General features: G+C 39.4%; 1 protein-coding gene, 1 long non-coding RNA gene and 1 pseudogene across 3 annotated transcripts in view; 1 reads left to right on the top strand and 2 right to left on the bottom strand.

The window, feature by feature from the left end:
- XPO7 (exportin 7) overlaps positions 1-12,074 on the bottom strand; it is a 60,882-nt gene that overhangs the window by 26,299 nt on the left and 22,509 nt on the right. The window contains exons 2-8 of one of the 2 annotated variants that reach the window (XM_060155573.1): positions 11,558-11,704; positions 9,197-9,290; positions 8,492-8,658; positions 7,174-7,266; positions 4,755-4,859; positions 2,747-2,912; positions 818-891 (exon numbers count right to left, since the gene is read on the bottom strand). In XM_060155573.1, the coding sequence (XP_060011556.1) occupies positions 818-891; positions 2,747-2,912; positions 4,755-4,859; positions 7,174-7,266; positions 8,492-8,658; positions 9,197-9,290; positions 11,558-11,704 (846 nt within the window). The remainder of the gene's footprint in view (positions 1-817; positions 892-2,746; positions 2,913-4,754; positions 4,860-7,173; positions 7,267-8,491; positions 8,659-9,196; positions 9,291-11,557; positions 11,705-12,074) is intronic. The other variant, XM_060155574.1, reaches the window with a different exon arrangement.
- Positions 1-12,074, top strand: part of LOC132523837 (uncharacterized) — a 60,209-nt gene that overhangs the window by 29,844 nt on the left and 18,291 nt on the right. The window lies entirely within an intron of this gene.
- Positions 1,039-2,081, bottom strand: LOC132523010 (mitochondrial transcription rescue factor 1-like; annotated as a pseudogene).

The following is a 12,074-nucleotide window of genomic DNA, read 5'->3' as shown; positions in this document are numbered from 1 at the left end:
ACACGAACTCATGTTTCTGCTAAAGTGAAGGTCCACATTAATTTGGAAAAGTACTACTACCAGGAAAGTAGTCTACTGCAGAAAAACTATGCAAAACACCCATTTACTTTACTGTATTTTCTTTGCATGTTTTGTACAACGGTATTTTATACCAACAATCTGAAATATCAGACCAACGCCTTTTAGGACCTGAATGAATTTTGAGATTTGAGGAGGTTAATTATTGCTTTAAAGGAGAAATGCAGCATTCCCAAGAGGTTTCAAATGTTATTCAGGATAAGTATGCAAATATGCCTTCCCAATACAGCTTCCATTTAGCACTTATGTAACATATGCTTGAGGGATTTTCAGAAATTTTCTTAAGTCTTGACAATCTTCAAATAGACAATATAAGGTGAATTCCCCACATTCTAGCCTGTGTCAATTTGAGGTATAGTATAAAGTCAGATACAAAGGGAGACCGAAAGAGCCTGACATCTGCAGCAATCTGTCATTAATGACAGGAACAATTATTTTTGGCCGCACTGTGCGCCTTGTGGGATCTTAGTTCCCCAACCAGGGACTGAACCTGGGTCCCTGCAGTGAAAGCGTGAATTCCTAACCACTGGACCGCCAAGGAATTCCCAGGAACAATTTAGAAGGAATTAAGTAAGACTTTACTGTGAGAACCTTTAGGTGACAAGCTTTATCTCAAAAGCCTAGATAACTAACCCTAGTATTTCTATGCTTTACTTCTATGATTTTGTACAACAAAATGAACATAAGGCTCATTCACCATTGCTACGTTCTAGAAATAGAAATTGTGGTCCTGACTCACCAGAGGTGAAAACGAAGGAGGGATGGAATGATACAGGTCAAAAAACAGTTGCAGAGTTGAAGAATCTAAGAACGCTGGAAGACAAAAGAGCACTTTACTGAGCATGTCTGCACAATGCCACTGGCACGCTCTGGTGCTACACAGTCATCGGGGAGCATATCTTCCTGCTTGCTTGCTTTTTTTTTTTTGGTAGGAGAACCTTACTTTAATAAAAACGTCCTCTTTTTAACCTGGCCCCTTCCCCCACCACTAGAAAGCAGCTTTATCGCTAAAAAGCAATCCATTTATTTGAGTGTACTTTTTTTAGGCAATTTTAACTTTTGCCACCGCCGTAACACCACTCTGTATTTCTCACTGCTGGTCTTCAAACACTTTTTCCAGGAGAATCCTCATCACTGTCTCTGTTTCTGCTTCTCTGTCCTCTCCAATTAGAAGATCCAGTGTATCTCCCACTTTCACCGTTCTGCTTTTCTTCCATAATTTTTCCCCGTTCAGCCTGAGTTCACCTTTGTAGAATGCATCTTCCACTTTGTTTCTCCCGATATCCAGGCCTGTCTTCAGGGTAACATCATATCGGAAAGACTGCACTACTTTGCCCAGGTCCCTATGCTCTCTGACCGCACTGGGGTCGTCCTCTGGCTCCTCTTCCGGCTCACTCATCTCAGGATGCTCACTCTCTTCATCAGAGTCCCCTTCATCTTCCACTTTTTGCAGAGTCTTTTTAGTGGATTTTTTAGAGCTTACATTACTTTTGAGTCTTATGGAAAATATATTCTTGAGATATTAAAAGCCCTGAGAGTCTCAGTGAGAAAATGTTATGGAAAAATGTTTTATAATTTGAAGCATTTAACTTGGTACTAGACAAATATAAGTATCGATTCCAGGAAGCACAGTGTTTATGTGAAGGTGTCCCTCGTAGCGCTCTGCAGAGCCCAATCCAGGCATCTGGCTTTCTTAAAACGCTGCTGGGCAATCTGACGCTAGTCGTAGCCATGGCTCATACGACCTTCCCGGGTCCTCACGGTCAAGGGAAACTGGACACCAGCGTCCTTGAGCTCGCGGTCTGGGCCTGCAGCCAACAGGAACGGCCGGGTCCAGGGGAAGACGGCCTCGGCCCGCCGGGTTCGCAAGGCCCCTAAGAGCCCCCGGATCCATGGGGCGTCCCGAGCTGGCCCGGCTGGGGCAGGACGCCAGAGACTCACGCGGAGACCTGGCAGGAGCGCGGGCGGGGGACTGGAGCTCGCCTTGCCCGTATTTCCCATGTGCTTGCTGTGAAGCAACAGAAGCGGGAGCGGACAGGGGGCACCGCACGCCAGGCAGGGGCACAGTTACCTGTACATCAGCGCCTCTCCCCCCTCCCCGCCCCCCCCACCCCATGGCTTCGCCAAGCGCAGGACTCCACACCTCTTCCTGCTTTCTTATCTTACAGAATGTTTATTTCATTTGAAAGTGATAACCTAATAGGGGCTTTTTGTTTTCTGTTTTTTTTTTTTAAGCACTTGTTTTTAGCTCCTCTAAGAAATGGATTCATTCTTCTGATTCTCAAACAACTTAAGACAATCAGAACTCTGTTCATAGCAAGAATTTTTATCCTTAGGAATACAATACCAAGCATAAGCACAAGTTCTTTTATTTGATTTTGTTTTTAAAGTTTAAAGTTGAAATTCCCTCAAATGAGTAAGATATCAGAAGTCTCTAGGTGATTAACACAAGGTCAAACTCACATCCGCCAGGAACCCAGTAATTAAAGAGTTCTCCCCGGCTGGAGGATCCTCCAACAGCCTCTCTCTGACTTTAAAAAGACCCATACTGACATCCTAAGTTCTCTCTAAGAGCAAGCAGGGGATTTGCCAGGGGTTCCTGAGACCACCCTGCAGACTCCAGGTAGAGTGGAGAGGCCACCTGTTTCAGAGGGCGCGACTGTATTACCTGATCGCCAGCTGGTGGGAATCTGTACCGTGCACAGGTCATCTGAGGACTCATCAGTAGAAGTGCCAATGAAATCAAAGTTTAGGCAGTTATGAGTGAGTTTGAGCAGTTGCATCAGCAAGCCATGCTGACTTTCATCATTCAAGTTCAGATTTTTTCCAGAAGCCTGTAAAAATGACCACATAATGAGCCCCAAACAATCACTCCTCTCTTCCAAGCTTGCTACCAGACTTACTTATGAGGAGGCTGCTAAGCCAGAAAAGGAGGGCGGTATTCCAACACAGTCAAGTGACGTTTCTCTCCCAAAAGATGCTGCACTTCCATCACCTTCAAAGTCCTTCCATCACTATGAAACTCCTAGCTCCTTATTTACTATTAAAACATATTTACTATAAAAACATGAAGCTGGTATTTAAAGAAATTCCCCCTTTGACACTTACTCTTTATATGCTGTAGGCATCATGGCCACAGTGAATTCTGAAGCAATATGGGATGTTTGGTTACTTTATTTGAATTTTAGATCCTTATTATTTCTAGACAGGGCTGGGACTAAACTCTGGAGGGAGTTCTAGTAAATTTTACACCCTGCCCTATCTTCCTTCCTCTTTTTTTTTTTTTTTTTTTGCGGTACGTGGGCCTCTCACTGTTGTGGCCTCTCCCATTGCGGAGCACAGCCTCCGGACGCGCAGGCTCAGCGGCCATAGCTCATGGGTCCAGCCGCTCCGCGGCATGTGGGATCTTCCCAGACCGGGGCACGAACCCGTGTTCCCCGCATTGGCAGGCGGACTCTCAACCACTGCGCCACCAGGGAAGCCCTTCCTTCTCTTTTTAACATTACCATAGCCAGCATCAACAAAAATCTTTCAAACCACAATCAAAACAAAATCACCACTGAATTTTATTTATTCATCAGCAGTGTACCGGCCTATAGCTCAATAGTGGTCCAGAGCTACGGTGACTATGAGATTCAAATTTCTACCAGCTGTGACCTCAGTGACTGGCTGGCTCATTGTTTTTGACAGAATCAGTATTAGAGGAGGTTTCAAGGCTCAGTTTTCTCAAAAGCTTTTTCCCTCTAGAAACAGCTTTTGCGAGGCAGCTTGTGAGCTACAACAGCTTTTGCGAGGCAGCTTGCCCAAACTGAGAATTTTTTGGGAATTCTGAAGTAAAACTAGGTAACTGAAGGAAAAGATGGACATCATTAACTGGGACAAAAGAAAAATCCAAACCTGCTTCTAATACTACAATTGAGACACACTGGAAAATGAGAACAAGAACAAGAAAACAAACAAACAAAAAACCCCCAAACGAACACGAAGCCAGAGGCTAATTCCATTTGGCTTTCTAGAGCGACAAAGCATCCAAACATGGTTATACATGTGTAGAACTCACAAGTTAACATTTCTTCCTCAGTTCAAGTCTATCAATAAATGAAATACCAACTTGCTATTTTAAAACTGGTAATTTCCTTCTGTGATACTGTCTACCCCTTCAGGTTATGAAGTCTAAGTGGATGTTAAAAATTCAAAATCTACTTTTCCTTACAGATGTTGCTTGTTTATTTGCTGCCTGTAACTCAGCAGGGGACAGGGGAGCCAGCTTGTTTTAGTATGCTAACAATGTAGTCTGAGACTGCTTTCAAAGCACTGAGAATCCAAACACCATAAAGTGAAGATGCTTTTACTCCACATAGGAAGGTCTTATGCGGATATAAAAAAAGCAAACAAGAAAAACCTCAAACTTTGTGGTAAACTAGTTCCTTTAAAATAGGAGCATGGGATAAGTGTTCACATACTGCTCTTTACCTAGGGGAATAGATGTGAAATAGGGAAATCACAATTCTTTCTTTCAGTTTGGTAAGTTTCTTCAACAGCTGGGACATATGTATTACGTGAGACATGACGATGATTAAAGAGATGCATAAACTCTCATGGGGTCATAGCAAGTCCCCACTTATTCTCATCCTTTCAAAAGGATCTGTGAATCAGGTCCCAGCATACAATCTCACCTGTTTTAGCAGATTGCAGGAAAGAGTGAAGATATCAAATAACGATGAATCTCGGAAAGAAGAGGCTATTTTTCTGTGCTTGGTTAAAGGATGGGTGGTGTCTGCCTGTGCAGAAAAACAAACCAACGCAAGTTTTAGAATTAGTTGCAAAGAAAAGAATTTTCATGTAGACTTCAAGTAAACTAGAAGGATTTTCAATAAGACCGACATAAATAACAAAATACATTTTAAACATTTAAGTTACTGTTAGACCATATTTAGTGAGAGAATGCAGATGACAGTAAGCTGCTAATAACAGCTAGCCAGGATATCATGTCTCTACCGCATACAGAGGGAAGACAGAAGGAGAGGTGAGTATCTCCACTGCAAAATTTTAATTTCCTCTGCACTCAGGGAGGTAAAATTTAACAAACTGTTGGAAGACATTGCTAGTAATTTCTATCATGTTGTATTGTGGCTTAGTCTCAAAACCAGACAGTAGCAAGGCTTGGGTTTTGGTAAACAATCCAGTCAGGGCTGAAGTTACTACAAAATTTCTAAAACAGTCATTGACTAACAGCCATGAACTTAAGATAGACGATAGCCTGTAATACTCTCTTCCTTCTCTAACCTATTTCAACATGTAGTCTATACCACAGAAGTGAGTACTTAAGTGGTTGTACTCGTCTTTCATTCACTCCTCTGTTCTTGTCTCTTCGTCATATTTTAAAGGTTTTTGTGGTCAAGGATTAAGTCTTTTACTTCTTTAGTATGCCCTGTATTTCTGACACACAGTAGGTACTCAATGAGTGCAATAAAGGAATTTCAAGGTTGCCTAGAGTAATTTCAGCCCAACCATTTACTGTAAGCTTAAATCTCTTCTATATACTGTTCAGTTCAACCAGGAGGGAGCTCATTTTGCTTCTGGCACATTAAAGAAAAAATGCAGCAAGATTTCTGATAGACAACCAAGTTATGGAATGCCCCCTTAATTTTATTTCTAAGTTCAAACAGGAATGGTAACAGAAATATGCTTTCTGATTTAAATGACAACCAAAAAAAAAAAAAGCCAACAGAAAACTAAGTTACATAGCGGTTCAAAGTGTTCCAATTTTAGCTTCAGTGTCACTGTGTTATCATAAATGTCTTGGATAAAAAGGTGATGCTAGATTATATACCAGATGCTATATATAATCTGTTATACTGATCATAATACAGAGAATAATTACATCTTAAGTATGTCACACACATTTCTATTATTTTCTTAAAAAAGACAAAATTTCGAAGATTTTAAAAATACCAACACTGATGGATTTTCTGGAACCAAGCTTCAAAGGGGAGAGCATTAACCCCACCATCTCTGTACTTAGTTAACGCATGCTCTCTTACTACAGGGGTAATAGTGGGTAAATAATAAGTTAGTTGCTAAGAGCACAGCCTCTGCAATAAGCCTATATGGGTTTGAATTCATATACTGTTGCCAGGTAACTGTGACACTGTAGGCAAATTATTCAACCTTTATGAGCCTCAGTTTCCTTATCTAGGAAATGGGATAACCAGAGTCCCTATCTCACAGGACTATTGTGAGAATAAAATTAACATAAGTAAAGTGCTTACAACAGTGCCTGTCACATAGAAATCACTCAGAAGTGTGAGCTATTATTTCGATAATTACCAACCGCAATGGGGATTGCATGTGACAGAGAACACAATATGGACTCCAGATTTTAACAGACTATAAGCTAGTGCATTTAAAATAGTACCAACTCACAGTTAAAATTTCTCAGGGTTAATAGAAATGTCTGCATAAATATGAGCAGTAGCAACAATGATGCCAATGTAATTAATAGCTGACAACTGAAGGGTGAGATGTTACAATTAATATTAATTCTGGCCTGTTCAATAATTATAACATTTTAGCTGGATACAGAAGTAAATGACTAAAAATAAGAGCCAGAGCAAAAGAAAGCCACTGGTGTTTCCTCTGTAGTTATCTGTGACGTCAATGACTATTTAAAAAAATTACCTGGTATTTAGCAGAACGTTTCGTGCATTCTGAAAAGACTGTCAGCAAAATCTTTAATAATAGCACATGAGAACTGATTTTTGAATCTTTACAAACACATTAATTTATACAGCAGAAGGGGCACACCAATGATGCTGGTTTCCTAAGTTCTGACTTAGGACCATTGCTCTCATCTCTAACAATGAACATTAATACCACTGAGGAAAGCTGAGATGAGAGGAAAAAATATTCTGGAGACAGGAGGGGATCTGGATATTAAGAGTGAGGTAGACTGCACTTACAGAGGGAAACCCAATGGAACTATTTTGTTTCAAAAGGGCATTAATCACTTACCGCAAAAGCACACAACTGCCAAAAAAGATCATCCCACACACAGCAGAAAACACCAATACTGAGAAAAAATATGGCACTTACTTCAATGAGGAAGGCTGTAGCACTTACTTGATTAATTTCATTGGTTAGCTGAGATAAAATTGTGACACCAATGATGCAGTATTCAACACTATCCTGGTAAAAAAAAAAAAAAAGGCAGAAAGAGTTGGCCTGTGCAGCTTGATTTCAGCATTTGGAATGCAGTCATACTTTTGAAATAACAGAGTCCCGTGCTGCTATTAAAACTGCCTAGGGCTTCCCTGGTGGCGCAGTGGTTGAGAGTCCGCCTGCCGAGGCAGGGGACGCGGGTTCGTGCCCCGGTCCGGGAAGATCCCACATGCCGCGGAGCGGCTGGGCCCGTGAGCCATGGCAGCTGAGCCTGCGCGTCCGGAGCCTGTGCTCCGCAACGGGAGAGGCCGCAACGGTGAGAGGCCCGCGGACCGCAAAAAAAAAAAAAAAAAAACTGCCTAGACAATGTAGCAAGAAACTGCAGTTTAAAACTGCTGCTTTTCAGGGCATAAAGTCTAACCTGCCATAAAAGAAGACTGCTAAATCTGACTTCATCAAAATTGAAACCCTATGTATTTAAAAAATACCCTTAAGTATCATACCATACATATCACAGAAAGAGAAACTAGCAAATCACATTTAAGATAAATGATGAACGTGTAAGATAATTTACAAAGAGACTGTATACAAAAAAGGACAAAGAACCCAATAAAAAAATACGTAAGATATAAACAGGAAGTTCACAGAAAAACAAAAATAAGTAGTAAATCAGCATATGAAAATTTGTTCTGTCTCATTTGTAACTCAAATGCTGAGCTACCAATTCTTTCTACCTACCAAACTGGAAAAATAAAAAAGCTGAGGTCACAGGGTGGAGGTACAGGGAAATAGGCATTCTTTTAATTGTGCAGGGAACAACTTTTTTTTGAGGGTAATTTGGAAATATCCTTGCAAACCCAAAATACACACATCCCTCTGATTGAATAATTCAAAGGCTGGGAATTCACACTATAAACACACTTAACTCAAAGTATAAAAAGATATATATATACACACACACGCACACTAGGATATTCACTGAAGTATTTATTTAAGTCAAGATATAGATACTAACTAAATGCCCACTTATAAGAGTTAAATGAATTATGGTATTTTAAACTGGAATGGTATGTAAGCATTAGAAAGAATGAAGCAGGTTTTGTACTGACATCTAAACATGTAAAGCCGAGACACATGAAGAGTTAAAAAGACACAGAAGAATATATACCAAGTAATTCCACTTACAGATCAATATATAAGTAAGCATATATTGCTTCACCCATTTTTATTCCATGAAATACATAAATCATACCTGTAAAAACCTTGTGACATCTGTGATTGCATTTCTGAAGACATAGTCATCCTTCTGACAGTCAAACCAGCCCAGTTTTGTGATTCTGGCATATAACTGAATAAGTGCTTGTGTCACGAAAGTAGCCAACTTTGGCCGAGTGGCAAGGTAGTTGAGCACATAGTTCCCTATAAAACAAAAGTAATCTACGTCGTAGAAGGCTCTGCCAGGGAAGGGTGTACATCTTTAAATGTCTAAGAAGTGGTAAATTTAAACTACTTACCCTAAACTTCCCTAATTATTCACCCTACTGAGAAATGGGACTTGGAATTTAAGATTCATAGGCTTTCCAACTCAGAATATACAACGTGTCACAATGAAGAATCTGAGGTAAGGCAGCCTTGAATCTATCCCTCGATGGTTAAATAGCATGGTCTGCACAGAATTCAAAATCCCTAACAATGTTTTTCTTAGTTATTAGCGACAGTAAAGACTGAATGAAAGAAACCTTCTGAAAACTGAAAGGATAATGCAGGCTTTATCTAGAAGCAATTATATTGGGTCCTCTTCACTTTTAAGCCCAAATTCTGGAAAGAAACTGGATTCTAGATATTCTGTATGCTTAGCAATTTCAGAACATTATCAGACAAGCAACATAAATGTAACTATTACCAGAACATCACTAAACTAATTTCTTTAAGAGAAAAAAGACAACTCTCTACTTACGAATATCTATTCGTTGTTCCAATGGTAGAGGGTTATTTGTGCGCGATACAAGCTTTGTAAGGCATGTAGCTGCCAGTAACTGGGAGTAAGATGACTGTGAAAAGAGGGGGGAAAGGACTTAGAATTCAATTTTATTGAGTTAGTCAGTCATAAAGTTTTTAACTTGGAGATCTGTTCTCGAATTCAAGAAAATTAATCGGTTTTGCTATACTTAATCCTCAGGATTTTAAAGGGTCACATACTAAGGAAAAATGAGCCCCACAAAGCATATGTGCTCATTAAGCTGATTTCAGTCATGAACAAAGGGCAGGATAAAGTGAATGGCTGATCAAACTGAATCTAATACAGGTATCTGTATCACTTTGAGGGGGCAGAAGTTAGACGGGCTCTTTTCAGAAAAGAAGCTAAATCTCTTCTTTCATTTAAATCAAGCAATCTTCTCCCTCCAACAGCCTTGTTATAATGATGTTTCAAAAAGTTCCACCTCATAATATTCCTATAGTATGGCATTAGAAAGAGGGGGAAAAAAAAAAGAAGACAAGAAGAAGTAGTTTTAGAAGGAACCACCACATTATGCTGGGTAGTTAATCCCCCAATTCTATCTTCCCATCAGCACAACTACCAATCAGCTACAGCTTTGGGGAATGTATATGCTGGGTTTAGTAGTAAATTCATAACAATTATATGAGAAAGAAAAATTATGCCCTAAGCAATGGAATAGCATTATCATTCTCAAGTGTGGATTTTAATGAATTTTAACCTTATGGAGAATCAGAGTATTCTATCTGATCATAATGTATAAGGAGGAGCCGTGTGCAAATTCAGATTCCCCCATGTGGCTATATTATATAATGTCACATAACAGGAACAGACTCAGAATCATCAAAATAATTTAATCAAGGGTCAAACATAATTTCCCATAAAACTATAAGTCCTTAAGACAGTAGGCTATCCATATGCATTACATCATCACATCAGTTATAAAAATAACTTAAGTTTATGGAAAAAATCTATAAAAGTGACTTTGACATGTGATTTTTATTCAACACCCTTGAACATGGTTTAAACTGACTAAAGCAGGTGTGTCAAATCACTAATAATGCAAGAGAGGCTACTATAACTATAGAACATAGTGTATATCTACACACTATATAACATGTAAATGGTTTCTGCATATAATTCCAATAAATCTGCTAAGTCACTAAGAAGTCAACAGAGATTAAAAACCCACTATAATTAAGTGTTTTTAGTATTGCACCAACCCTGTTTTATTCCAGCCTGTTGACTGACAACATGAGGAACTGGAGTTAACAGTGTCACAAATGACACTGTGGGGCTCCAGTGGGAGTCAAATGAGAGCTAGCTGTGCATCTCCCACAGTACAAATCTAAGTGGATCAATCCTAGAACCAAGGGACTGAAAGGAATTACAAAAAAATCTGAAAACAGAACAGAGCCCTACACAGTCTCTGACCATGACTGTTAATCTTGTAAACCTGGGAAAAGAGTTAGCTCCCTCAGCTACTAAAGGATATTATTTAGCCAACTATAATTTGTTCAGTTTACTGAATAAATTCTGTAACACTACTAACCAAATTCAAAAATGAAGTCATCTAGAATTCTATACTCTCAACAAATTAACTGCTCTCCTCCTTTTCACATTTCCTTCTAGTCTACTCTGCTGGCTCCCGGTCTAGCTGGGGTTCTAACTCTCTTGATGCCCTTTCGTGATACCCTGGTTGGATGCTTACCCTTCCCAAGACCTCCATCTTGCCAAAAATATTAACTTAATCAAATCATGTCTCATTAAGAGCATTATTGATCATTGCATGCCATTTTTAAGCTGGAAGAGGTTCTAATTCCGTTTTAAAAACTGTAACTTCCTGTAATTTTCATTGTCGAGGTAATTTCTTCCCCTACACTTCTAAGACAAGAAGCAGCTGTGGTACAGGGGAGGAAAAACAGAGAAGACTAGGGATCTTACAAGGTGACATGAACTTTGTGGATAAGAAATGTCAATTATATACAGCCCTGTCTTCTTTGTAAAGGATACGAAGTGGTACTTAAGTGTAAAAAACAGAAAAGGAGTCCCAGAAATTTGATTCAAGACGAAAAATTACAGGACAAAAATATACGCTCGATGACATTTTTTTTTTTTCCTCAATGAGATTTTCCCTGATGAGTCTGTAAGGCCTTTTTTGCCAACCTGGCAGGTGTGGTGCGTTTTAAAAGTGAAATTAAGAAGGCAGAGGTACTTAGAAAAATCAAGGAACAGAAGTTATCCCAATCCACCCCTAAACTCAGAACCAGAATATATTTTCCTGAAGCTGTTACCCTTTAGGATTTTTCAAATCTTACGTACACTTCCTCTTTCGAGGAGTAGCTGGCACTTGCTCAGGCAATCAGGGCTGTTGGTGAATTCAACCAAGGCTTTCTCTGCCTGGAGTCGAGTGGTTGTATCTGTTGTTTCATACAGCTGTTTGCACAGATTCTCTAGTTGGGCCAGGCTCTGGAAAAGATCAGTCAAAAAAGAAATCAGTCGAGCCTACTATAGATACAAGTATCTATACTATACTTGTGCTCGAAATTACTGGATAAAGATAAATAATAATCAATGAAGAGAGACTTGCTTCTCAACATGGAGGAGAATCTGGGTGACCTTTAATAATAACCATTTATAGCCTTCTTTATTTGATGCTTTAGAAGACAAAATGATAGAATGCCTAAAATATCTAGATACTTTTTCAGTCATTCCCTTAAAGGTCAATCACAAATGACATATTTTTTTCCTTGCAAATACCTATCCTAAGCTTTTCCAAAAGGTTTTCAAATAAAAATTCAGAATTTACTTGCTCCGCCATCAATTTCAAGATTATGAA

This window comes from Lagenorhynchus albirostris, chromosome 7 (assembly GCF_949774975.1).
Source record: "Lagenorhynchus albirostris chromosome 7, mLagAlb1.1, whole genome shotgun sequence".
NCBI lineage: Eukaryota > Metazoa > Chordata > Mammalia > Artiodactyla > Delphinidae > Lagenorhynchus > Lagenorhynchus albirostris.
Note: the sequence above shows the minus strand (reverse complement) of the source record. Positions and strands in the feature narration are given on the sequence as shown.